The sequence below is a fragment of the Arabidopsis lyrata genome (assembly GCF_000004255.2).
Source record: "Arabidopsis lyrata subsp. lyrata unplaced genomic scaffold ARALYscaffold_3, whole genome shotgun sequence".
NCBI lineage: Eukaryota > Viridiplantae > Streptophyta > Magnoliopsida > Brassicales > Brassicaceae > Arabidopsis > Arabidopsis lyrata.
The window spans coordinates 10647083-10673983 of record NW_003302553.1 but is presented as its reverse complement, the minus strand read 5'-3'; the positions used below and the strand labels follow the sequence as shown (position 1 = coordinate 10673983).

General features: G+C 33.5%; 6 protein-coding genes across 8 annotated transcripts; all 6 read right to left on the bottom strand.

Annotated features, from left to right (window-relative positions):
* Nucleotides 1-1911: 1911 nt before the first annotated feature.
* On the bottom strand, nt 1912-3542 carry LOC9319486 (protein LIGHT-DEPENDENT SHORT HYPOCOTYLS 4). Its single transcript, XM_002883373.2, has 2 exons — nt 2905-3542; nt 1912-2428 (listed from the first exon to the last, which is right to left on the bottom strand). The coding sequence occupies exons 1-2, from the start codon at nt 3187-3189 to the stop codon at nt 2126-2128; spliced, it is 588 nt and encodes a 195-aa protein (XP_002883419.1). The 5' UTR covers nt 3190-3542; the 3' UTR covers nt 1912-2125.
* A 3567-nt stretch (nt 3543-7109) lies between these two features.
* Nucleotides 7110-10180, bottom strand: LOC9319485 (putative E3 ubiquitin-protein ligase XBAT35). Of its 2 annotated transcripts, XM_002883372.2 has the most exons (10): nt 9836-10180; nt 9628-9742; nt 9281-9361; nt 9094-9182; nt 8902-8993; nt 8680-8761; nt 8483-8585; nt 8327-8398; nt 8054-8139; nt 7110-7949 (listed from the first exon to the last, which is right to left on the bottom strand). In XM_002883372.2, the coding sequence occupies exons 1-10, from the start codon at nt 9935-9937 to the stop codon at nt 7383-7385; spliced, it is 1389 nt and encodes a 462-aa protein (XP_002883418.1). In that variant the 5' UTR covers nt 9938-10180; the 3' UTR covers nt 7110-7382. The 2 variants fall into 2 exon arrangements, with proteins under 2 accessions (XP_002883418.1, XP_020885963.1); XM_021030304.1 differs by lacking the exon at nt 8327-8398 and having other exon boundaries at nt 9836-10179.
* A 3407-nt stretch (nt 10181-13587) lies between these two features.
* On the bottom strand, nt 13588-18336 carry LOC9321628. Its single transcript, XM_021030272.1, has 8 exons — nt 17691-18336; nt 17296-17382; nt 17084-17173; nt 16918-17004; nt 16732-16830; nt 14597-16651; nt 14359-14505; nt 13588-14281 (listed from the first exon to the last, which is right to left on the bottom strand). Exons 1-8 carry the CDS (start codon nt 17739-17741, stop codon nt 13739-13741), a joined length of 3159 nt encoding a protein of 1052 aa, XP_020885931.1. The 5' UTR covers nt 17742-18336; the 3' UTR covers nt 13588-13738.
* A 988-nt stretch (nt 18337-19324) lies between these two features.
* LOC9319483 (putative F-box protein At3g23260) lies at nt 19325-20801 on the bottom strand. Its single transcript, XM_021033852.1, is given in 2 exon segments — nt 19325-20054; nt 20057-20801. Coding segments are annotated over 2 exon segments (1095 nt in total). The 5' UTR covers nt 20717-20801; the 3' UTR covers nt 19325-19619.
* A 125-nt stretch (nt 20802-20926) lies between these two features.
* Nucleotides 20927-22281, bottom strand: LOC9319482. Of its 2 annotated transcripts, none has more exons than XM_021033853.1 (7): nt 22138-22281; nt 21931-22051; nt 21811-21854; nt 21619-21735; nt 21456-21539; nt 21284-21390; nt 20927-21190 (listed from the first exon to the last, which is right to left on the bottom strand). In XM_021033853.1, exons 1-7 carry the CDS (start codon nt 22227-22229, stop codon nt 21078-21080), a joined length of 678 nt encoding a protein of 225 aa, XP_020889512.1. In that variant the 5' UTR covers nt 22230-22281; the 3' UTR covers nt 20927-21077. The 2 variants fall into 2 exon arrangements, with proteins under 2 accessions (XP_020889512.1, XP_020889513.1); XM_021033854.1 differs by having other exon boundaries at nt 21284-21387; nt 22138-22264.
* A 1169-nt stretch (nt 22282-23450) lies between these two features.
* Nucleotides 23451-25168, bottom strand: LOC9319481 (transcription factor MYB15). The gene is made up of 3 exons (XM_021033768.1): nt 24739-25168; nt 24505-24634; nt 23451-24316 (listed from the first exon to the last, which is right to left on the bottom strand). The coding sequence occupies exons 1-3, from the start codon at nt 24869-24871 to the stop codon at nt 23722-23724; spliced, it is 858 nt and encodes a 285-aa protein (XP_020889427.1). The 5' UTR covers nt 24872-25168; the 3' UTR covers nt 23451-23721.
* Between the last annotated feature and the right edge of the window lie 1733 nt (nt 25169-26901).

Genomic DNA, 26901 nt, shown 5'->3' with positions numbered 1-26901 from the left:
TGTGTCTACTGTAAAAAGTTCATAATTATTTACTTAATCGAATAAAAGTTATGGTCGCTTTTTTTTTTTTTGTAACTCACTAGTTACCTGATTTTAGTCGACAGCATGGATAAATCATTTGTAAATTAAAACAAAACAATAGTTGTTTGATTCGGCAATGGTGTTAAACAAATGGGCTAAAGCCTGTAAATAAATGGGCTCTTCACATCTTGAGCGGGGAGCGAAATCAGGCACGGCAGAGATCGGGCCACGTGTTGAAGATCTAACGGAGGAGAAAAACTGTCTTTTAGGCAAAACTAGTTTTTTTTTTTCTTTCCAATTATCGTTTGAGCAGAGCTGACAATGACATGAAATGACAAATGAGACGGTGAGAGCGTGTGATGCGGTCTGACCCGCTTTGGTCCACCAATCAATCTGCAGTGCACCTATGTAATGTAATGTTTCCCTTTATTTGTTGGTACCAACATTCGTTAAATGATAATTATCGACTAACAATTGTTGTTTATCGTCATAAAGTTCGGTTCTGAAAGTTGTCAAATTGTTGTCAACTCGTATGTGTTTTGTTTCATTATTCATCATCGTAAATGTTGCTTAGGACTGGCTGACTTTTGATCGTGTACATTTGAGGCTTAAGTTAGTAATTAGATAACATCAATATATATTAGTCAAAAAATCAAAAGAATATTTGACATTAAGGTTGGTAATATCAGGCCCGGCCCGTGACCAATTTTTAAGAAACAAAAGTATTGCGCCGCAATAATTTTTAAATTTTTTTGTATCAAAATGAGGCCTCAAAAATATTTATTATTGTAAAATATAGGCCTCATTTTTCTAAAATTTTCAGATTTAGTCTCAATTTTTAAATTTTATTTATTTGTTATTGCAAAATATGCCCCAATTTTTTTGAAATTTTAAGATTTGATCTCAAATTTTAAATTTCTTCTACAAAATCCATAAAAAAAAAATTGTATTGGGCCCAAAATTTGACAGGGCCGGCAGTGGGTAATATTGAGGTCAAGTTGTTTGTTTAGAGTAAATCAAAGTGATTGACCTGCTTTACCTCTAAAGCTACATGAGATCAAAAATTTACCGATACAAATTAATAGTATATACATTTTTATAAAGAAAAGAAAGCAAAGACTTTTGGTAACAAGGACAAGAAACTGAATGATTTGCCAATTCCCTACCAATTTAGGACGCTACAAAGGAAGGCGTACACAGAGAGCATGAAAAGACACGAACAACCATTTGATTCTGCAAATCTTCCTTCTTTTGTCATGTCTTATCGAACTACAATAATATTCAACTTCTACTATAAGTTGGTTCTATTAATAGAGGCTAATTATGAAGATTTTTTACACCGAATATCTTAAGTAGTATAAAACAAAAAAGTAATACTAATTCATATTCGGTCATTGGGATTCCTAAACAACAACAACAACAACAACAAACCCTATATATAGTGTCCTGTACAAAACATTAGTATTCTTGTATAACTTGATCAATAAATGAATAACAACCGATTTATAGAGATAAGGTTTTGAAATAATTAGATAATATGAGTTTATTCTTGATCAAAACTTCAAGAAGTAGTATAGACTATAAAGTATACTTGAATAGCGTAGAGAAAACGCATAAATAAAAGAAATGGTTTATTTGGTATAGGTAGAACCATAGAACTAGTAAAAACGTTGGTAATTAAATCGTAATTAAGTTATTCTTTTCTTTTTCTTTTTCTTTTTGCGATGCATACAAAATTGTTATTATGTTTTATAAACATGCGATAAATGAGCCAACATGATCATAATCTTTCAATTTTGCAAATAAATGACAAAGATGTGGTCATTAATTTAGTGGTATGATCACTCTAAGTCTCTAAGATAAAACTTATGACTTTTCTAATAATGGATGTATTAAAAATATACTAATCCATATTCCATACTTATGTGAGGCCAAACAAAAAGAATTACAAATTTATTCAATACAACATAAAAATTCTTTAGCTTGCCAAATAAAGGAGGAGGATTAGGAAGAAAAAGGGCATGTTCTTTAAAATAACTCGTGCATGTTCGTCATTGACAAATACTATATAAGTTCATCGAAACATTTTTCTCATGACTTAGTGCTAATTAGGGCTACTTGAAATCGCCGGCTGAGCCGGTGGTAGCGGCGGGGGAGGTCGCTTCCGCTTCTTCTTTTCATAGCTAATCCCACGAGCTTTAGCCTGCGAGTCACGAACTTCCCTTAGGTAGAGTCGAACGGCTCGTGCACCAAAAGGGTTCGTCTCTGGTGAACCACCGTTCTCTTCAAAAGCGGCTCTAAGACGACCAATGAGTGCGTCGAGGCTACCCCACGCTTGTCGTAGTGGACAGGCACATGGTGCTGGTGGGTTTGGGTGCCCGAAGAACGGACATAGGTGTGTATGAACCTAGCGATACAAAGATCAAAGTGGCGTTTTAACTTCAGCATTTTCAATCTATATAGATATTGTGTGCTTGTAATGTTTGAATAACATTTTTGACTATATACAACTATATATCATCACAGTAAGAATCATAGACCATATATTTTATTTATTTGCTAATAATGATGGAGTTAACTTTTTGAATAAATACAATTAAGAATCATATTGCAATACTGTTTGTCGGTGATAGATGAAAATATTTGAAAGATATAGAACCCGAGTGAGGTAAATTATATGCAGATCAGTGAGATCTCGTTTATAAGAATGATAATACAGTATCTTTAAGAATTTTACTCCCAACTAGAACAAAAATATGTTTTAGGTCAAAGAAACTCAAATTATACATAGGGTTTCATTTGGATCTATTTCAGTGGAAATTATCAAAAAATAGTATTTTGATGTAAGAGATACATAAACATATGTAAGTGAGTATGTTATACCTTAGTCTTGCCGAATTGGTCGAGGTACCTGAGGAATTCAAGAACATGAGCACCACTACAACGGGAGAGAGAAAGTGGTGGACGGTGGTTGCGGAGATATTGTCCGAAAGTGTTCCAATCTCTTCTCTTCTGATTCTCGTACCTGCTCAGCTGGTTAGTCCCCGAGCCGCCGGAGGAATAAGAGGAAGACGAGGAGGTGGTGGTGGTTGTGGCTGCGGCGGCGATCATAAGGTTTGTGTTATGTGACATGTTTGTTGTGCCCATAAAGCCGAGAATAGGATCCATGATATCAAGATCTGATAATCTAAGGTTTTTTTTGTTTTTAGGTTATGATGAAGATGAGAGGAGACTTGTGAGTTTAAGTTGATAAGAGAAAGATGGTGGAGAGAAAAAAAGAAGATGAGAGGCTATCGTAGTCATTGCTATAAAAGAGTGAATTGAATGGAGTCATATAAATATTCTTTCTTTCTTTTTTTCCATTTAATTTTTTGCTTGACTAATAACAGTGGAACAAATAATAATGCAAGCTTGTTTTTGACTATAGAGATTGAGTTAAACACTACTAATGTTACGTATATCTCTTAAATCATTATTTTTGTGTAAGACTTTGAATAGTTTGGTGGATGAAGGTAAAAAGGGGGAATTTTACGGTTTAGGGTTTGGTATATGATTATTTATTTAACTTTTTATTTTATTTTGTTAACCGAAAACAGTTAAAATGTTATATAGTAACAAACTAGTGTTATGGCTCCTACTATGCAGGGTCTTATTATCTTGCAGTTTACTTAAAATTGAAAAATAAAAAAGAAATCAAATTTCCAATTCAAGGACCTGCAAAATATTTTGACTATCATGAATAGCATATTTTAACCTAAATAACAAAAAATAATGACTCAATTTGTATTGTTTCTTATATGTTTCATCATCCATCATTGTCACTCATAAGATGAATGAAATTTAGTGGCATAAATAGCATCAATGGGCTATAAGTGAGATAATGCATATCGTAATAATTTAATTCATCAATCTCTCCACAATGGATTTTGGATGGGTCATGTCTGATGCCTACCTGAGACAAAGTTGAAGATTTTGTTAGTGAGTCCTACTCATGAGAAAACCAAGCAAGGAAAAAATATGATAGAAAAGTAGAAGAGCAAATTACCTTTGATCTTATTTCTGAAAAAATCTTGTCAACGTCTGAGAAAAGTATACCAATATATGAGAAGACGAATTAGAAACAAAGGCTTATAAAATTGTCTAACATAGAAGAATATGAATTTTAATGCTTGTGAAGTAGATGACTAACCTTGTTGTTGTTCCATATTGATCTAGTTATTCTCCTGCAAAAACAAAATGCCAAAATTAATGTCCTCATTGCAATAAACGGTATTTAATAGAAAAACTCTAAAAATCTGGTATATCAGTAAAGATTAGTGTGAATGGAAATCACAAAATATATACATAATAGAAAGAGAAGTTTTTATATATATTGAGATCGATCATATAGAATTTGGGGTTGATAGAAACAAATGCGGATATATTTTGAAGAACAAAATTGGATATCATAGTTGCTTAAAGAAGTGAAACCGTCGGAGAGACGATGAATGAAACCATCGAATATTTTTGGAGGAGATATTGTTCCATTGTTGAAGTAGGACAATTAAACCAGAGAGAGTAGCAATTATTGTAAAAGTGACTGTTAATTTAATAGATATATATATATATATATATATATATATATATATATATATATATAAGATATCAATTATTATCTAGTATAATTACTTTTTACTAGTTGTTAAAATGTTTATTTGCATAGTGGTAAATCAATGATCTTTGACTTTGACCTAAATTTACATGGAAATTATTCACCACTTCGATTATTACCTTTCTTTGGTTATCACTGACCGCTCTACAAAATTTCCAACGCATTTATTCTCATCACTATTTTTTAGTCAACACAACTTTCTTTAAAACAAATTTTGGTTCGCCCACTTCCTTGATACTTTGGACCGGAGAAGAAGGAACCGACCTAGTTACATGGGTAGGAACCATAAACCCTATTCTCTTACGTTTACGTAATCTATTACGATCATTTTGATTTTCTTCAATTTAAAAATTCATAAATATGTTTTACAAAAAAATTTTGCTTGAAACGAATGTAGGATAAAACGGAAGACTTTTTCTGGATGACCCTTAAAAACATATATTTGGAACTCATGAAAATTGAACTAAGCTAGACTAACTTATAAGCTAATGAATGATTCATTTCCACACTCCTGTACAAATCTAGACAAATACAGTAATTTATAGTTAAATGAGAAAGATGGAATCAAATCTAGTGAGTGATCAACAATATAACTAAATTAGAGGAAAGACTAGTAGTAGTAGGGTTGGGCAGAGAGAATATAGTGACGATGGCTTTGGGTCTTTACGTGAGTGGACAACACCTGGATTCAAAAGACGAGATGGCCCCTGAAAGAAGTTAGCGGCAAGGGGTAACTTGTGGCAGAGGTACAAAACTGAATGGGGACAGAGAGGGAAAAAATGAGCAGTGAAGTGTGTTTTTGAATGGTTACTTAATAAAGAAGGAGAAATGTTGAGTCAATCAATCAAATCCAACTGTTCCATTTCATGTCGTTGTGGACCATGTGACATTTTTTCACTTGTTTTTTTTTTTTTTTTTTGGATCTTTCGTTCTTATACAAAAACAAAATAGACTTATAATTTTTCTTAAAGGTGTATTTATTTAGCAACAGCAGAAATTTTTACAAAATAGATGTATTTTTCTATTGTTATTTAAAAAAGAAAAATGTAGCTGTATATATATTTTTAAGATAACTCCGAATGAAGATGTGTGATTTAACTGTGGATAAAATACGGTGCGGTTCTAATAGTAACAAAAATATATACATACATATATATATGCAAACATTTTCGCTACTATTGGAACCGCAATGCACCGTTAAAATTAGCATGTATATATATTAAAATTATAATTTTCTATACCTAAGTGTATGAAACAGTGGAAGTCTGGTAGATTGTACAAACCACCTTTTCAATTGATGTTTTTTTAAAAAATTCCACGGATTGTTGTTATATATATGATATAATTTGTTTCTTTTATATAATAATTGAGCTTATAAAAGTTAAGATCACTAGATATTCCTTAACAAAAAAAAGATCACTTAATTTTGAATGGAAATCCGTTTTATCGACCACTCACAGATGAGAGTTATTAGTTATTTAGAGTAATTCATTGTCTCTTTCCTCTATTTTAGAGAAAACTCTATTTTAGAGAGATACCTTGGAGCAAAATCTCCTCTAAAATAGAGGAAAATATAGAGGTGTGCATTGGAGATGGTCTTAGACTTGTACTCTATAGTCTATACTTTGTTTGTTGTGTTTGATACTTCTAGCCTATAGTTTTTTTTTTTTTTCCTTTTGATAAGAACTTTTAGTCTATAGTTGATGCCATTAATAGCAATGACATGAAGCTTCTCTTTATGCTACATTTGGTGGTGGGGATATCTTTATCTTATACTTATAGCTCACTATTTTATTCTAAGTTCCAAACAAAGGAGTATTTTTTCCATTGAATATGTAAATCCTACATACATATATGTATGTATATATTTAAAAAGTTTTAACAATATATTAATAAATTACTATTTGTTTTGTATTTTGGTTTTAACAACATGCCATTACAACTAATTATAAATTAAATAATCAATAGTGCCAATTTGGTAATTAAAAATAATAATAGAAAGAACTTTGTTTCTTTCTAGTATAAGATTTAATTGTGGAACTTTGTTTAAGAACTTTGTTTCTTTAATCCCTCGAAGTGCAAATGTAAAAGCAGATAATTTAGCGTAAAAAGTTTGCACCGAACCGCATCGCATCACATTACATATGTAAACAACATTTTTCAGAAATGATTTTTTTAAATTTTAAATTAAAAGCTGTTGACAAAAAAAAAATTTAATTGTGGAAATAATTGCTGAATGTAAAAAAAGCGTACGATAAGTTGAGTAATTAACGGAAAAGTTAAAAGTTACCTGAGCCACAAATAGTTTATTAACCCATTCAACCTTTTTCCGTACAATGATTAAATATGCTGTTCTTACTTTTGGGAACCAATCCAAGATTTGTTACAATTATTTAAGACTCTTAATAAATTATATTTATGTACCAATAATTATCAATTCAAATATAATAAACATATTGTATACAAAATATATTACCACACTTTACATTGATACATTCTTCCTTTTGTCCAAAAACATATATACAAAATATTGGGACTGTTTTTTAAAGTTCCAAATTATAAACACTGTTTTAGCTTTCGATAATAAGAAAACAGGGTATTGATTTTGGCTGTGTAATAGAGAGAGAGATATAGTTTCAATAGTTGAAAAAGTTTAATCTCACAGACAATGAAGGATTTAGAGATAATCCCATGGAGTTTGTACCTGTTCTCAGACACGGTACAACTTAATAACCTGATCGATCTTGGCGCGACAAACCGGACATCCCCAATTCTTGGATTTGATCTCCTTCAAGCAAGACATACATCCCGCGACATGTCCACACGGGACACATACTGCTTCAGATGGAGCATCTAGACATATCGCACATGTTCCAGTGCTCCCGTCTTCTTTCCTTTCACCTTCGGTTGGAGCTGGAAGAGAAGAAGCAGATGGGAGATCGACGGGTGTTGAATCGATCGATGGGTAATGAATTGGACCTTCGTCTACTGTTGATATATTATCATCTGTCAATGGAGGAGCTGATGGTGAAGATTCTAGGACAATGCCAATTCCATGGCTATTGAACACAAAGGCGCTTGCTTTTCCTGAGGGAGGTGCGGTTGATGAGCTTGGAACGGATGAGGAACTTGCTTGACCGATGGAATGGTGATTGAGATTTGATGGGTCACTCATAGTAGTGTGAAGTGAGGCGTTCATTGCCATGGCTAGTTCATCTTCTGATGGTGGTGGTGGAGCAGATGGTGCTGTTTGGAGAAAGACCGGTGGACGCATCGGCTGTAGCATATATTCCAAGCGAGTTTCAATATTTAGAACCAAATAAGGAAGAAATGAAAAAAAAAATCCTCAGTAGATCCAATGGATGTTGTTTTTGACATTACCTGTGGAATTCCTTTACATGCATCACAAAACCACTTCAGCTGTTGGCTGTCACCTTCAGTCGCAGGTGCGAGTTTAAGACGTGTTTCTGAAAGAAAGAGAGAAAAACTCAACATGCTTATACTTCACTGAAACAAAAAAACACTATAATGCAAGAGCAGATAAAACAGAGACATCAATTTAGATACTTTCTTGGTTAACTTAAGATATGGAGATAGATAATTTATTATACGAACTAAGGATAGTTTGTCAACAACTAAACAGTGTAGACTTACGCCTAACTACTTGAGGCCTACGTCTCCCGTGGGAGGCGTAGACCCTGCGTTTCTTCATCCTGCGGCTTGGGACTATCCACCAGAATAAAATTCAATCAACATCCACAAAACTAGAGATTGCATGTCAACAACATAAAAAAGTGCTGGGAAAATTACTTGTGGAATTATCAACGATCATCACTGAAGTATCGGACTGCTTTGCTTTTGGTTCTTCCAAGTTTGCTTTCCACAAAGGCATCATCGTGCGTGGCTGTGCATCCTGATTACATCAGACCGGTTTTATAGACAGATTAGCCAAATATGCAAGACTAAAATACATTGAAAGTTAAATGTCATGAATTTATTCATCATACCTGCAAACTAGCATACACAACCAGCTCCAACTTGAAAGGTTTTGTAGGGTTTCTTGAACCAGTTGGTACGATGACTACCCATCTGCAAATCATAAGGTTTAAAGAAGATTCATTGCCATGTGCATAAGGAAAATGTTTTCCTCAGAGTTCAGTGAAAAGAAACGAGATTTTCGTGAGAAAAGAAAGAAAGGTAAGGGTGAAATTCAATGGATGGATACTCACACTCTTCTTGAAAGAAGCTGCGGAGCAAATAAGTCGAGAAAGGTAGGGCCGTAAAATTCACGCATCCAACCCGAGAACAAGCAGATGTGTTTCTACAGAATCCACAATTCAAAAAAACTATTAATCCACAAAGTAGTCATATCATTCAAAAGCCGGTTAGAACAAATGATCAAACAGGTATTACAAACATACCTCAATTGCACGTACGACATTGCTGAAACCTTTGACTCTAGCGACCTCAAGTGGTGTCTGACAATCATCATTGAGAACAAGTGGATTTGCTACAAGAAAATGGGATACACCATATGAGATAAAGACACCATAAGTATTATTTACTAAACTCACATTCATCAAGTTGTAAGAGAGGACAAACACTTACCACCATGCGAAAGAAGTAACTTAACAGTGTTCTCAAGACCTCTTTTTGCAGCATGGTGCAGAGGAGTCCCAGCATTACGACCTGAAGACAAAAAAAAATGACCAAATTAGCTCAATCACACTCTAAAACTAAAACTTCCTTTTTAAGGGTAAGCATCTTAGATCACACTACAACAATGTCTCAAATTCCAAACACATTCCACTAACTTCAACTTGACAAGTTGTTACATTTCAATGACTATCACAGCATTCAATGTCAATAAACCCTAACTTAGCATTGAGTTCAATTTGGGCATAAACAAGAAACTTCATAACCAATTACGAGAAAAGTTAAGATCTTTGACATACCAGGACGATAAGCATTAACATTAGAACCCAACTCAATCAAAGTTTTAGCAACATCATATAGCTCCGAGTTCATACAAGCCAAGATCAACGCAGTTTTTCCTTCTCTATCCATCCACTGTAATCCCAAAACACACACAAAATCAATTCAAACCCTAATTTCGATCAATTCAAAACCAATTTGATTAGACAAAAATCGACAAGAACCAACCTCAAGGTCTGCACCATCTCGATGAAGAGTTCGAATTCCTTCAGAGTTACCATAACTCACTTGCTGATACAGCAATTCCCCTTTTGATTGCTGTTGTCCCATTTCTTCTCACAGATCAGAAAGAAGACGAAAGGTGGAAACTTACACAAACCCAGAAGAAAAAGCTTCAATCTTTAGGTGTGGAATCGATCGAGAGAAACAAAATCTCGGGAAAAATTGAAATTTTTTTTATCAAACAAAGAGAAGAGATAAGAGAAATATCTTAATTCACACAGTTGGAGGATATTTAATTTTTCCTTAGCAAAGAAGAGTTCGCAGAATTTCAGAGGAAACAACTTTGTAATTCACGTTTGACGTTTCTTTTTTTTTTTTTTTTTTTGTCAATAATCACGTTTGACGTTTCTTCTATAGAGTTTACTGAATTTTATAAAATGCTCCCTATATTTAATAAACTCTCATCTTTATACCATTCATTAACCAATATTGGTTATAAATCGGATTTTATCGATTCAAATATGTTAAAAAAAAAAAAATTATTTGTTTAGACTTAATAATTTAAACCATTCATTAACCAATTTGAAAAATATGTGAGATTTTTTTATGATCAGTATACTATAAGTATAAATTTAGTAACCATAGTTTTTGTTACATTAAACTTCATATCTATTTTCTTATATTATTTAAAATATAAAAAATCTTCTAAATGATTTATTTTCAAGGGAATCTACAATCTGTATCCATAGAAGACTGGTTAATTAGTTTGACCAATTGGTCACTGTATAAACATTTTTTAGATTTTTTTATCCCTCCCCTTCTCTCTCCTCTTTTCTTCTTTATTTTGTTTTTTCGTTGGTATTAAATTTCCAGACAACACAAGAACATGAATAACAATGGCCACATAAAAAATCAAATCAAATCAAAAATGTTGAAATCAGAAGCTGGCCGGAAAAGAAAATCGGGAGTCGTGTGATTCACTAGTGACAGTGGTGGTTTACCGGACATAGATGCGATGAAGATGATTGGAGCTCCGGCCGCTTCCGTAGCTTATTTCCATAGCCGACACACTCAATTCTAACCGTACGTCATCTAATTTCTGTTAGACGGCTATCATTTTGTCGAGACTTAGGGAAGACGATGGTGACGACGTTGTTTGATTCAGAGTTTAGATAGAAGGATTTTTCTTAGATCTAGTCCATCCACGGGTTTACTTACAATTTTCTAGTCTATCACAATTGATGTCAATCGGATTTTTAAAGTTTTGAAATCGATTCACCCAAAATTTTCTTGTAACAAAACATCTCATTTGGGAAAATGGTGAGAGACTTTGCTAAATAAAACATTAGCCTGTTACAATTTTATTTACTGTAGTCTTATATCACCGTAAATGAAAAGTTAACACATAATTTATAAATTTATCACGATACTATACTAGTTAACATGTTAATCAAATAGATATCTACACAAATACTTTATTACATGTAACTCATTATTTTTTCTATATGATAATATATGAGATAACACGATAAATATTAATTTATCACATAATTTATAAACTTATCGCGATACCATATGATTTAACACGATATGTTTATACACTTATTGATTATATATTTTGTTATCGTGTTAACTCAATAGATAATCATCTAACTCATATATTTTTTTACCAAATATTTGTTGAACAGTATTATTGGAATCTGATAAAATCCGTCGATAACTATTTTATTATATTGCTAAACAATTAGTTATATGCGGAGGGGTGATTTGGTCCTTTTCCAAAACTGCAGAAGAGAGAGAATTAAGGGAAAATTGGAAATAAAGGACAAATAATTAAACTATTGTCCATCTATGCATTCTATATTCATGATTGGTCATATATACTTTAATATTGGTCATATATGATTTCATATAATTAAAATCCCAATATGCCCCCAGTCTTTTAAAATTTTACTAAACTATTAAAAAAATTCAAAATTAAATTGATTTCTTTCTAAAAACAATTTGGAAAAAATATAGGACAAAATCAACATTTATTTACATTCCATTATTTATTTTGCCGTAGATAATTTCATATCTTCTTCTTCTTTGATTCTCTTGCTCATCAAAGTTAAGCTTACGTAATTGTTCTCTCCTCTCTAATAACGCCATATTAAATAAATTTTTTTTTCTTCTTCTTCTTCAATCTCTCTCTATCTCTCTCCGTTGATTTCAATTTCTTTATGGAGCACAACTATAATTTTTCGGGTTTTGAAACAAGAAATTAAGCGTAATCTATAGGAAAAAGTGTTAAGTATAAAGAAAAATTCTAATTTGTGTTATAATTTATTCACTTAGGTATAAAGACTTTTAAAGTATTCAAAATTCAACTAATTTTCCGGGTTTTGAGACAAGAAATTAAGCGTAATCTATAGGAAAAAGTGTGAAGTATAAAGAAAAATTATAATTTGTGTTATAATTTATTCACTTAGGTCTAAAGAATTTTTAAGTATTCAGAATTCAACTTCTGTAATTTTCAGATGTAATCAAATTCACTATATTCAATTTCCATATTTTAAGATTTTTTTAAAAATATAAATTAGATAGAATGTACTTTCTAATTTTTATAGAATAAAAAAAATCTTAAGAATATGTTTTCTAACATTCTTAGAACATGAGTAAATGTTAGAAAACATATTCTAATTTTTGTAGAAAAAAGAACAAAGTATAGAATATGTATTCTAAAAGTCGTGGAAACTAGTATTCTAAATACCGGAGAACAGAAATGACTTCTAAATTTTGTAGAACATGTAGAGTGTGTAGAATACATAATCTAAATTTTGTAGAACATGCAGAGTGTATAGAATATACATTCTAATTTCAGAAGACATATTCTAAACTTTATAGATCAAATTATATCCATCTAAAACGAAAACAAAACAATATATTTTGACATTTTATATATCTTCATGTCTTCTTTATCATTTTAATACATATTTTTCTTAATTATTTTTGAAACAATTGGTTCAATCTTATGCAAGGGGTAGTTTAGGAATAGCTGATATTTGTTCATAGAATTCATATATGGACAAATACTTAAATATTTATCCTTTATTTCCAATTTTTCCGAGAATTAAATAGATAATTATGCTTCTCAGATCTTACAATATCTATTCTTCTATGGTTTTATATTTTGTTCACCCTATTTTCAATGGCATTGTGAATTAGAGAATGATATTTAATCTCTCGCATGATGTGGGACAAACATTTAGTGTGTCAGTACTCAGTAGATGTAAAACAAAGAGTTGTAATAAAAAATGTGACAAATTGTAAAAATAATAGGAAACGAAAGTTTATGATAAGAAGACGTAAGTAAAAAATGTGATTCATTTGTAGTAAATTGTTATCTTTGTAAATATACAAAACAAAAAGTAATGATAAAGAGATGGGACTCTCCAAATCATTTTGGATTATTGTATATAGATTAAATTCTTAAATATAAAATTGGTTCAATTAAAACTTAGTAAATATGAAAGAATTCTAAAACTTTCCTAGTTATATTTTAAATTGTTGGAATTTCTTTAATCTTAAAATAATTTATACCAAAAATAGTTTTGAGATATTCGAATAACATTAGTTGTTAAAAGTTCGTTCATTTGAGTATATTGAAAAAAATAAAATTCTTAGATAAAAAATTGTTAGTGCTTAAAAAATAAAAATAAAATAGAGATTTGAAAATACTATACTTTAAATAAACATAAATGTAATTAAAAGACCCAGCTCATTTGTATAAAAAATTATACGTTAGTATATATAACTGGGCTCATACTTCATACGTTAACTGTTAACATGTGACAGTGTACTAGCAATGACTACTTCTCCATTTTGCTTCTATAACTGATACAAATGAAAAACTTATTACACATATGACTAGGTTTCAGAATCTGGTTCCTTCTCGTTGCTCTGTTCAGGTACTGACGGATCAGACGGTGGTTGTGGAGCAACAGGTGAGTCAGAAGCCGTTGGATTCGATGAAGATGATGATGAATTTGAACCATAACACTTAAGCAACCTATCTTTGTTTTTGGTCCACCAATCTTCTGCTTGATGCTCATCAAATCTTTTTTTACTAAACCTCACTCGTCGAAAGATCTTGTTACCATTCATGTCTACCTCATAAGTAACATAAACACCAGGCTCAAACTGTTCTTTACTTTCTTTTCCACTTGTTCTTGATGATGAAGCTTCTGTGCTTGGTGGTCTTGATGAATTCGATGCCTCGGTTATACTTGAGTTAGAAGATACTTGTTCCTCTGTCTTTTGATATGTTTCTTGTTCTTGTCCTGAAGTTGTAAGTAGAGATGTTTCTAATGCTTCGTTTGCATTTAGATAAGCTTCAGCTTGAGAGTTGATGGATTCAAATGCTTCACTCTCTGATACTTCTGGTGGTAATTTATCTTTCAGTTCTTTTAACTGAAATAGAAAAATATTATATGATATGTTGCAACAAGAAACAAAGATTCTTTGAGCATACAAAAAATGGAGCAAACCTGTTCTGCAACAGACTTGAGTGCTTCTGTTGCTGCTTTATGTTTTGAAGATTGTTTTGCAGCTAATTCAAAAGCGTCTTTAGCTGCTTTTTGAAATCTCTCAATCTCTGTACCTTGATTATTACATCTCTGCTTCAAATTCTTAACCTAAAAGTTTGAGTTGTTTCAATAATGAGTTAGGTTTATTATATTGTTAGTGTTTGGTGATTGGAAAACAAGAAACAAGAAATAAAGATACCTGACTCTGTAGTTTTGTCATTTCTTGGTTCATAACTTCGTTAGTCTTTTTCAAACTATCGATAACGCTTCTTGAAAATCCAGAAGTGCGTGGAGGGCTCGTTCTTCTTGCATAAGGAGAGGATGATCTTGGAGGTGGAGGCGGTGATGGGGATGATGGTCCAACAACAAGTGGACGCGGTGGAGTAGTAGTAGGAGCAATAACAGGTTTGAAAGCATTTTGAATGGCGCTAAGCGAACTCGGGAATGCAATGTCTTTAAGTTGTTGGAGAGATGGAACTTGCGAGGCACGAGCATTAGAAGAATCAGGTGTGAGTCCAGGCCTTGATGATGACCTGACTGAATTTGTATTTGCGGACAAGAGAACTTTTGATGACCTTGTTGTTTCTTTGTCACTTCTTACTGACCCATCTATTGACCGTCCTGGAGTTGCAACATTCCTGTTTACATTAGAACTATAACCAGACTCTGCCGCTTTAAGTTTGCTGTAACAAGCATCGCATACGCGATGTGGTTTCCCCGGAGTTGGAGCTAATGCTGCTTTTAGAGCTTTCTTTGAGCTACAAGCATGACAATGGACTAAACCACAATTATAACAATTATGCCTCTTCCGAGTAAATCCGAATGCTTGACGACATCCGGAGCAGATTGACTGATCTGCTCCAGATACCCATTTATGTATACATATACTCGACGTAAAGTTTGAGCCGCAAGATAAGCTCTTCACATGCCTATCTCTCAAGGCTTCAACACAAGTTGGTGTTCTTTTATCCTCTGTATCTCCATGTCCTAATCTTCCATTAGCACCTTTTCCCCATGTGAAGACTTCACTTCTAGATGTCAAAACCGCAACATGGTGATCTCCGCACGCGATTTCTTCCACGAATTCTCCAACCAATCGATCTTGCACCAAGCATGGTAATTTACCATCAGATATTGAGTTACCTAGCTGACCATGCGCGGTACCACCCATAGTAAAAACATGTCCAGAAGTTGTGAGTGCGACGGTAAATGTATGTCCGCAAGCAATCTTATGAAAGTTGTAGTCAATAAGAGAAGAGACACAAGTTGGAAGCAAGTAAGTCTCTTTGTTTCCATGTCCCAATCTGTTTTTGTCACCATCACCCCAAGTAAACAACTTCCTAGATGACATACTCGTACCAGTCTGACCCATAACCTCGACAATCGCAGCGGTATGCCAGATACTACAAGCTACTTTCACAGTTTTCAAACCGTTTAACGACTGTACTTCCTTAGGATACGAAACACTTTCTCTGTTTCCATGACCCAAAACGCCAAACGCTCCATCACCAAACGTGAATAGCTTCCCGTTCGCAGTAGCTAAAGCCGAATGCCATGTTCCACAAGCAACTGAGAGTACTTGAAGACCTTCTAAAGGACCAGAGACTCTTTTAGGTATCCAATGGCTAATATCACTACCATGTCCTAATAGCCCAACATTATGGATTCCATCTCCCCATGAAAACAAGTCACCAGAGGTAGAAACAACACAAGTATGATATTCTCCACAAGCAACAAAATCTATGTTGGTTAGAGCAAGAAACTCAACTAGTTTCGGACGACTAATATCGACTTGAATACCATGTCCAAGCCTTCCTCCAACTTCTTCTCCCCAAGTGAAAACCTCTCCTTGTCTTGTCACAAGCGCAACGTGCCTTACACCGCAAACAATCTGATGAACATCAAGCACAACGTTTGATTCCAAAGGTCTTGGAGTCAGTACATCTGTTTTCACTGTTTCTTTGCTAACAGTTCCATCTGGTAATATCCCTTCAGTCCAAACCTCACCCCAAACGTAAACATCACCTAATGATTCAATATCATCTGGACCAGATCCTCCACTTGAACAACTTGGTGTGCTTGAGACACTGATCCGAAAACCATCCGTACTTGGTCTTAACATGTTTCCACGTTCATATCCCACATCTGAATTGTTCTGATAGCCTAAGTCAATTGATGTTCTACCTCTCGGAATATTGTTTGGGACAAAGTCTATAGATTGACGACCAACAGAGAAAGTGTCACTGTCATGTATCTGAAAAACAAAAATGAATCAATGCATTATAAATTCGACTAGATATGTAACAAAATTTATATAAATTATGAAGAACATACCTCAGGGATCTCACTTCTGGCGCGTCGATTACGACTTTTTTCAATCAAAAATTTAAGGCCAGCAAACCAAACCTCTGTCTCTGCTTTGTCCTTACAAATCTTTCAAATTAAAAAAAAAAACAAAAACATAAATAATAAGTGAATTTTCAATTTTATAATATAAGTTGAAGTGGTCTCTTTACTAACCAGATCAAGTGACCTTTCTCTGTTGTTATATAGAAGTGAAAATGATAAGTGATCTTTCTCTGGACGTAAAAATCTCTTAAAAACAGCCTATTCATGAAAAAATGTTAGAAACAAAAACAAACACTTGCTTATAAGATAAATATCCAGTAAATCAGGTTAAACTCACAGTTCTTTGTCCCGGGACGATACGAGAAACTTCAAATAACTTCAAACCTTTTTCTTCTCCACGCGAGAACCAAATCAACGTTTTTTCATCCTGTCATCAACATAGATATACTATGAGCACAATGTGTAATAGTAAGCACGAAATATCATACTCGTACAAACATATGTATAGTTTGTATAACATATAAAAGAAACATCGAAAACATTGCATACCGGAGAAAGCCTGAATGCGCGGAATTTAGGTTTCCCTTTCCGACTGTACTTGAGTAATTGAGTTCCCTTTTTCAGTACGACAAGTGCCTACAACAAAATGAAAACGTTTATTATAAAGTGTGGTGAATGAGCCAAAAAAGAAAAATTGCATACTCCATTTCGTACTTCATGTGAGGTATCAAGAATCAACATATATAGCTTTTATCACAAATACAAGAAAATAAGCAAATTCCAAAACTCGAAAACATCATTTGTCCAAATTGTGAAAGTATTTTCATTGAACATAAAATTTCATTGAACAAGCTTGTTGTTCGTTTATTTTTATTTCTTATGGCTGAAAAGATCTCCAATATAGTAGTAATGTTTTGCGGGTAATAAGATAGAAGAAAACAAACTTGGTCGATGTCACGCTCGTGATGGATATAACAACTAGCAGGATCTGCCATTCCATCTGAGAAACCCGAGAGAAGAACGTCGGATAAACTCAAGAAGCATCAAGTGTTGTAATTCACCTGTCTTCATAGATTCATTTGTCGTCGATTCCTTTCTCTAGCTTGATCCGCTTCAAGTCTCATCCAAAATCATTTAAATTATCTCCAATCTATCAAAACATATCTACACACAAAAAAATCTTGGAACGTTTCAGTCTGAAATGATGATATGAGGAAATGTAAGAATGGTTAAGTGGTGAGATAATATTTTTTTGAGAGAAGATCGCCATTTTAGGAATGCTTGAAACCACCATAGATTTAGCTCAGACTTTGGCGCTCTTCCTTCTTTCTTACCACGTTTCTCTGTCCTTTAATCTTAAAGATAATAATTAACATTTAGCTTAAAATAGACATATTTTAAGTAATGGTTGTTACGTAATGTTGTGAGGAAGAAATATTTTCTTGATTGTAAGAGATTAGACCAATTCAATGGATGTTTTTGCAACATCCATTAAACATGTTTTACGACCATGATCAAGTTAAATCTAATACCCTTGATCTGCAAATATTGAAATAGAACTAGAAAAATGTACTCACAGCTTGATTTAAGTGTAAACTGTATTCCACGCAAAAAGAAACAACATCATAGAATTTAGTAGCTTGTAGTTTGTACAATGCAACATATACTTACAAATTGGAATTTTATAGTAACAGTGTGATTTTGAACATTTTTATATGTTGTTCATCTTTGTATAAATTTTCGTTAATCCTCTACTCTTGTTGTTACTAAATCACAAAAACCGTAAAGAAAAATTGAGAAGATCGATTGATCGGTATCAAATGTGAACGAAAACGATACCAAATATATGGATGAAAGTGATTTCAATCATTGAAACATGAAAGTAAAAGTATATCATATAATTTGCCTTTCTGTACTACAAAATGTGCCGAAAGTTACTGTCTCCTAATTCTGTACTACAAAATTTGCCTTTCGAGATTGCTACATCGGTCAGAGATTATATTCGACTTATGTCATGTCGCACCGTCTTATTGCTCCTTTAGAAACAAGGTATCATCAAAATACAAGCTCGAGGCAACGTTCTCGGTTTCTAAAGTTCTTGTCTCGTCCTTTTGCCAAGAAATAGTATCTTATAAGGCATAGTGATGAGAGCACTCACTGGCAAATCTACAAATACCAAAGCCAACTATTGGAAAAAGAAGAAGAAGAAGAGGGAGCGCATGAGCTTGTTGATTCGATGGAAGGTGCTTGGAGGAGAGTGGTGGCTGCATCGCCGCACCTTAAGGTGGACGAAAAGGCCAGCGAGTTCATCTATAAGTTTAAAGAGGAGATGAGGATGGAAAAAGAGAGATCTTTTCTTGAGTTCCAAGAAAGGTTAATTCGAAGTTCATGATCTATTTATTCTTCTTTCTGTTTTATTTTTCCTACTTGTGCGACTTTTTGCGTTCTACAACATAAACATTGAGGATTGACTATTGATTATTTTGTAGACTGCTTGATTGTATTTTCTTCATTTTTTCCAAGAAAGCTTTTCACTAATTTCATTTGTTTTTCGGTCGAACGAATGGTTTTCAATTTCGAGTCTTTCTTTTTCTTTTCCTTAAAATATGAAAAGAAGATTCAGATCACAAAGCTGATTCTCCATTTATGCTTGTAAGAGTATTTGTATATAAACAATCCATCAAATAACTCAAGCAATAACATGTAAGCAAATTAAGTTGATTATTTTTAAGTTCATCGAACCAGAGAAAACCCTAAACCTGATCAATATGAAAGATCCTAAAGAAAACAAGAAAAAGAGACTTGGATAGATTGGTGAGACAATTACAAATCAATCTTGGAGCTTTCCTTTTGTCTCGTCCAAGAAGTATGCCTTATTGGATTTGGGCTAAACTTGGAACGTATTTCAGAAGAACTGAGCAAGATGATCTTGACATAGAATCTCTATCATGATCATCCACATGTTGTATGTTATTATTTTCTCCCACAATACGTAAGATTTGGTTACTGAAACACACTAAAACTTTGGTTTGCTCCACGGCCAAGAAACTCATACCATCAGCAAACAATATTTCCCGACCCGGATTAATGGTGTGCACTGTTAAGAACTTGCTCCATGACATGACTGATCCGATACTAGATGTCACCCATAAATTTAAGTCTTCTGAATATGTTTCCTTATTATAATAACCTAACAAACAGAGTTGTTCTTCTCTAACCACTGATAAAGCCGCAACTATATAAGGAAACGGCTGAGGAAGAGACAGACTTTGAAATCTCTCTGTTGAAAAATCAAAACTTAGTATTTTTTATTAATTGGCCACTCCGGATGACGAGCAACCCAATAAGTATTTCCTTTCACAGACACGGGATGATTTTGTCTTATAATCCTATTGGTAGTCACACCAAGAACCCTCCAAGAATCATTGGTAAAGTCATAGATTTCGTACTCATTGTTGGAGATACCAGGAACATGGTCTCGACGATCCACGCTCAAGACTTTGTATTTCTTGCCGGAAGATTTGTTGGCGTAACCAAGAGCAAAAAAGTTTGATTCCTTGTAGTAGCTGTTTCTAGGTTTAATTAACTTGGTTTCTCCTGAACATGGATTCCAAACCTCGAGTCTATTCTCCTTAATAGTGCATAGCAATAATAAGCCTTCACAGTGAAAGACGTTACATATGTGCGGCTCTTTAAGGTATAATCGAGATCCTAACTCAAAAGATGGGGCAACGTTGTTGTGAACTCCATGGAGATTGACAATCTCTAAGTAAACCCTAGAATCCTTCAACATGATAATCATAATCAGAGACTCTGTTGGTGCATTAGCAGAGTGTATCTTAGCAAAGCTCCCAGATTTCAGTAGAGCATTCCATCGTTTCGACGTTGAACGCAATCGTGCCAGAGATTTTGCCGGAACCCTAGAAAGTATCTCTTCTTGCAATTCCAACGGAAGGCTTCTCCACTCCATGTCGACTTGAGGCAAAATAAGTTTGTCAATCAAAATCAAAATCTATAATATAATTTAGAATATGAGAGCGAGAGATGGATAGAGAGCAAGCCGACCCAAGCTTGCGAGCAAATATAGCAGAGAGCTCACCTTTCTTTCCCTGCGAGTCGCAAGCTAGCTAGAAAAAGACCTAAACCCTTATTAAATCTAGGTTTTCTATTTTTAAAAAAATTTAGCCAAGAAAGACAATTTAACATTTTGCGCTAAGAAGTACCTAATAATGCAAATACCAATAGAAAACGGGGAAAAAAACATTGACAAAAATATCATAAAAACAGAACTTTTCATAAGGAAAAAGAGTGGAGATACTCTTCTCAGTGAACTAATAACTATCAATCATCTGCTCCAAGATGAGATATTGCAGCGCGATCGAATACTTGGCGCTTTTCTCGGATGTACCATTACTTGTCAAGAGAAACGATCCATCACCATGACCTTCATCACATTAAATGGATATCACAAACTAAACGTCACAAAATGTTGTAATGTTTATATGAATCAGGGAGAATAAAAAAAAAAACACAAAACCTTTTATCGTAAAGATCTTCGGGATCCATCGTTTGTATATAAACAACGACCTCGGGGAGTCTCCATGGTTAGTCTCAGACAATACAAGCTCACAAAAAGCTTGCCTACTAAAAACAACACTCAGCATTTTGCAAAACACTAGTCATGTAAAACTGAAAAAAGGTTCACTCACTTAGCATCAGCTATAGCATTGTGGCATAGAGCAAGAGTCCGAACCATCGCCATGTCTCTAGCCCGAGAATTCATCATCGAGTTCCTAATCGAACAACTCAAGTCATGAATTCACTATCATCATCATCATCATCATATCATATAATGGATTTGAGCAACCTTACAATTGACTAAAGTAATCGCCGAAATCATCGATTATAACCGCATTTGGAAAATCATCAACACGATGAAGATGAAACGCAGCAAAGTATTTCCTGATTCCTTCATCATCATCCACATATCTTCAATCACAAAAACCAAATCATTCGCTAATTAAGCTAAGTAAATTCGTTTTCAAAATTGGTTTGTGTTCTTACTTCATCTGAATTCGATTGAATACATCAGAGGAAGGATCGATTCCCTGAGAAGAATTTGAGTCTAAGATTCCATAAAACACCTCCATAACAAGATCTAACAGAGGAAGATGCGAAAGGTACCTGAGAGAGAAACGGAGGATTGGATTCAATTCTTTTCCGGTGACAGATGAAGACGACACGATTGTTTGTAGAAGCACTCGCTACATTGAGAGCGAATTGGAAGAGTAGAGAGGTTTTGCCTCTGTAGAGAAGAACAATGAGTCATGAGAGAGACTGAGCAAAGAGGGAATCAATTTTAAGGGAATAGCGTCGGAGGAAGAAAGATACGACGAAATTGGACCGGAGAGGAGAGTTAGTTTATCCCGCCGGCGATTTCCGTCGCCGGAGCTCCGCTTCGTCGGGAAAAATCTCTCCACCATTTTGTCTCAAAGGGGAAACTGAAGCGTCAACAATTAAACCAAGCTGCTAAACCGAAATTAGGACACGGCAAATTTCGAGTTGGTTAAGGGTAAATTATTGGTTAAGAATTGGGAACCGAATTCAGAATTTCGGTTTGGTTATTTATAACAAACCACGAAACAATGGAGTGAAAATTGCAGTAGTTCTCTGTTCTTATAAATTTCTAACTACAAGTTTCTTCTATAAACAAAGATACTTTAGTGTAGAAGATTCTTCATGGGATCATCCTGATGCATCCGGTACGCTTCCATCTCTTCCGGCGTAACCTGGAATTTCATAAACTCAGTTAATCCAAAACATAGTTTAGCTCTAGAATCATTTGTACTATGAAACTATATATATACTACAGTAAAAAGTGAATATTATTACGATTATTGTCGTCACAATATAAGAATATTCGGTCACAATATATATGCCAGATTATCTCACTGGACATTGTATTTCCGTTTTCTTTCGTCTTTCTCCTCTCATCTCTCACCCTCCTATAGCGAAACCAATGACATTAGCGGCAATCATGCAGTCGTTCAACATCAAAAGGACCAAAATTGTTATTGATATTCATACATTCTTGAATCTTGAGAGTTTCTTCTGGTCAAGAACCAAATCTTCATGTATTTAATTTCACTTCCCCAAGTGGCAAATCTTTTCTCCTCTACTGGACTAGGCATTTCTGCAAATCACACTCATAGGTAAACGCTATGAGTGTCATCGAAGAAACCTCATTTGTAGAAGGTGATGCCGAAAATAAGCTTTCTCCATAAGGGTTTGATGAAAATTACAATACAAAGTTAATTTAACAGTATCTAAAAGTTTAAAAACAATTAAATCATATTATTATCTTGAGTATATAGTAAAAAGACAACATCTAGTTTAAGAGTAAATCAATAGTTTATATGTTTTGTTTAATTATAATATAGATATTTTTTGTAAACAATATGCGAGGTTAAATTTGGATGATGACACATGGACGTCATTAACATATAAACCATAAATCATGTTTAGAGATTTTAGATTTTAATTAAAAATGTTTATGATCATTAAGCTCCTTTTTCTCTAGTAATTTATTATAAAAGACTACGTAACTTTACCTTTTCCGCCATAGTTGAACTTCAAAACCTCATTAGAAAATGATTATAACAATGAATCATATAGTAATACAATTTGAATTGCTCTTGTTGTTATAGTGGCATCCAATGTTTCTTGGTTAATTATTTCATCAACTAGACAATATTAACATACATGGACTCTTTGATTAGTAGTCGTACTAGCTAACTACTCAATCTTGGAGAAACAAATGAATACAATTTTTTGATAACGCAGCCTCTAATTAATATACTAACTAACATCACATCAACAGTCAGAGTGTTTTTTTTTGGTAAACAAAACTTTTGAGTTTCTTAGCTTTAACCACTTTAATTTGCACCATTTCACTTTACTCCTAAAACATTTTGATTAGAGCCCGGCTAAGAGATCTTGTTCCCCGCCTGTTCTCGCCAATACATCAAACCAGAAGTCCATCTCACTATCGAAAATCATCTCATAATTAACGGAGCCTAAGTGTTGAAACTCTTGTTGTATCTCATCTAAACCAGCCACTTCTAGGTCATTCGAGGCATAGTTGTGTTCACTTTGGCTATAAAGTGTCTCGTTCCAGAAGCTCTCATCGATGTCCGCACCAAAAGTTTCTAAAGAAACACAATCTTGATCTATAGTACCGATGTCTCCCGGTTTGTAATCCATATTAATCTCGTTGCTATGTCCTTCGTGGCTTATGAGTGTCATCGAAGAAACCTCACTCGTCGAAGGTGACGCCAAAAACAAGCTTTCACCAGAAGGGTTTGATGAATTAGCTAGCTCCGATTCGCTTCTAGTACTGTTCGAGCTCGTTATTACGGATTCAGATTTTGGTTTAGTACCCTTCTTTTTGTTGCTGGTCTTAGGTTTAGCGGGTTGATAATCTTTGAGTCTCTTCTTCAAGTGAGTGTGCCATACGTTCTTGATCTCGTTATCAGTTCTTCCAGGCAATTTCGCTGCAATCGCTGACCATCTAAAGACGATACAAAAAGGAAAACAAAGAACATCAATACAAAATTTAACTAAAGATTAGATCATTGCATAATTAAAAGCATAGTAGTGGACCTAGACGTGTGTGTAAAGTTACTTTCTTTTGGTTATTTATATATAGTAAGAAAACAAAGTAAAACTTGAGTGTCGGTTATATGTGAAGTAAAATACCTATTGCCAAGGATTTGGTGTAAGCTGATAATAGCATCCTCTTCTTCTTTGGTGAAATTTCCTCGTTTTATATCAGGCTTTAAATAATTCATCCACCTAAGTCTACAGCTTTTTCCACATCTCAAAAGACCTGTAATTAATGATTACCAATGTTAAAAAAATGTAATCAAATTGAGGAAATTAGACTATGCATGTATATATGTAAGTAATGTGATATTATAATTTTGTACATACCAGCTTGCTTAGGGAGGGCTCGCCAGTTACTATGGCCATGCTTGAGGATAAAAGAGACCAAGATTTGATCTTCTTCAGGCGTCCATGGTCCTCTCTTCAACCCCATCTTCTCACAGCATGGAGCTCTTCCCATCTCTTTGATTATATGTTGTGATTGATGATAAAATAAAGTTGGTAGTTTTTGTCTTGTGGTGACGATCAAGATATAATGTGGAGATCAAATTCTTATGAGCTTGAGATCAAATGTTGTTGATGAACATATGAGAATGACTGACTGATGGGTTAAGTATTTATACTAAAATTGTCAAAAGACATGTGAGAGAATTCAAAAGCATTGTGAGCTTCTTGGAAATAGGATGAGAGAGAGAGAAAGAGATAGAGAGATGTCTTTTTGGTTATAGGCAACATAGTCAAAAGTATGTTTTTACATAATATAATACTATGTCATGTGTGAATTAATGATATATGATTTAGGGACCGCATAAAACCTTATTATAATAATTGGTCTGCATGTATATATAAATGTGTGTATCCAGTGTGATGGTGAAATATGTGGTGTAATGTGAGTAAACAAAGTCGTCGAGTAGACGCACGAAGGGCACTAAAATGAGCCCACACGTACATTTTCTTAGAAAAAATAAACGTTTTGGAGATTGTATACGACAGAAAAAAAATCAACGTTGGGTGGATTATGTGTTGACCCAAAAAAACACTATTCGTATATCTGCTCTTAAAATAGTTTTACTTTTCTTATTAAACTTAGACATCTTAGAAATGGTGCTTTAGGTTAACCACGTCCGTTTCCAGTGATGCTAAATGCCATAAACAAGTTATTGGTCATTATAATTATTAAAAAAAAAAAAGAGTTATTGGTCATTGTGAACGTTTTTAATATAAAAATTCATAGATTCTACAAATTATTTTGAGATTCATAGAAATAAAAAAAAAATTATAATCTACTACATAATTCAGTCAAAATATTTTTACTTTCATTTCATCAAACAGTTCGATTAATATTTAGTTAGTTCAATACAACTACCAAATTTTTAATATATTAATTAAGAGTAATTTTCAGCACACATTTGCTTATCTGTTCGTGATATGTTTTTTATTTGCATGTGTACTAAAATATTATTCTTATTCACTTATTATAGATTTGTTTGGTTTAAAAATTATCTTTAATATTATATGTAATCTAGTTATTCTAAATATATTAGATTACTCAATATGTTAATTATTTACTTCAAAATCTAGTTATTACAAATTTACCTGACGAGGCTTTCACAAGTATGTTACTTTCTTAGTCTAAAATTATAGATATTGGTGAAAAAAAAATGTAATATTTTCACCAGTTTTTATATTTCCTTGAAAATCCAAAAATAGAACCAAAAACATCAATATCTGTCCGCGCGATAGAGAACAAGTTGCGAGAAATACTAGCAAGTTGACTAACGCGTTCACACGTATCGCACCCTTTTAAGTTTTAACCTATAACTTTACTCTTCTTCTGTATTTTGGTAGTATTGTTCAAAGTTTCTGGTCAACAAAAGAGGCTTACCTGCAGGTTTTAGTTTTACCATATCTATAAATTTACACTAAGAATTAAACTATCATTATTATTTTATTACCAAACTATAAATAATGCTAATGATTAAATGATCATTTGTTAAAAATCAATTTTCTTTTGCGGTACTAGCTAAATAATTAAAGTATTGTAATATGAACTATATTGACATATAAAGTTTATGTACCCGAATTTATTGGGTCAGAAAGACAAAAATTTTAACTGCATCAGGTTTGGACCATAGATTTTAATCAATTTATTTAGGATAATTGCTACAACACACCCTGAATTAGTTAATGTTTTGTTAGCCTAATTAATATAATTTTTATATGTATTTAGTTGTAGACATAATCCACAGCTTAATGTGAAAATCACTTTCATCTCTATCTTTTTGTTTCTTTAATTTCTCTGATTTGATATATGGTATGACCGTATGAAGGCAAAACATCAATTATTTTGTTTCTTCGTGGGATAGTTCTACTAAGGCTTCGGGCTTGGGATAGACTCTCTCTCCTCCAGGATGTCCTTTCAAAAAGAACTCTGCTCTTTGTGAGCATGTTTCTTCTCCGCTAGCTGCGGAATCTTTGGCTGTGCGCACG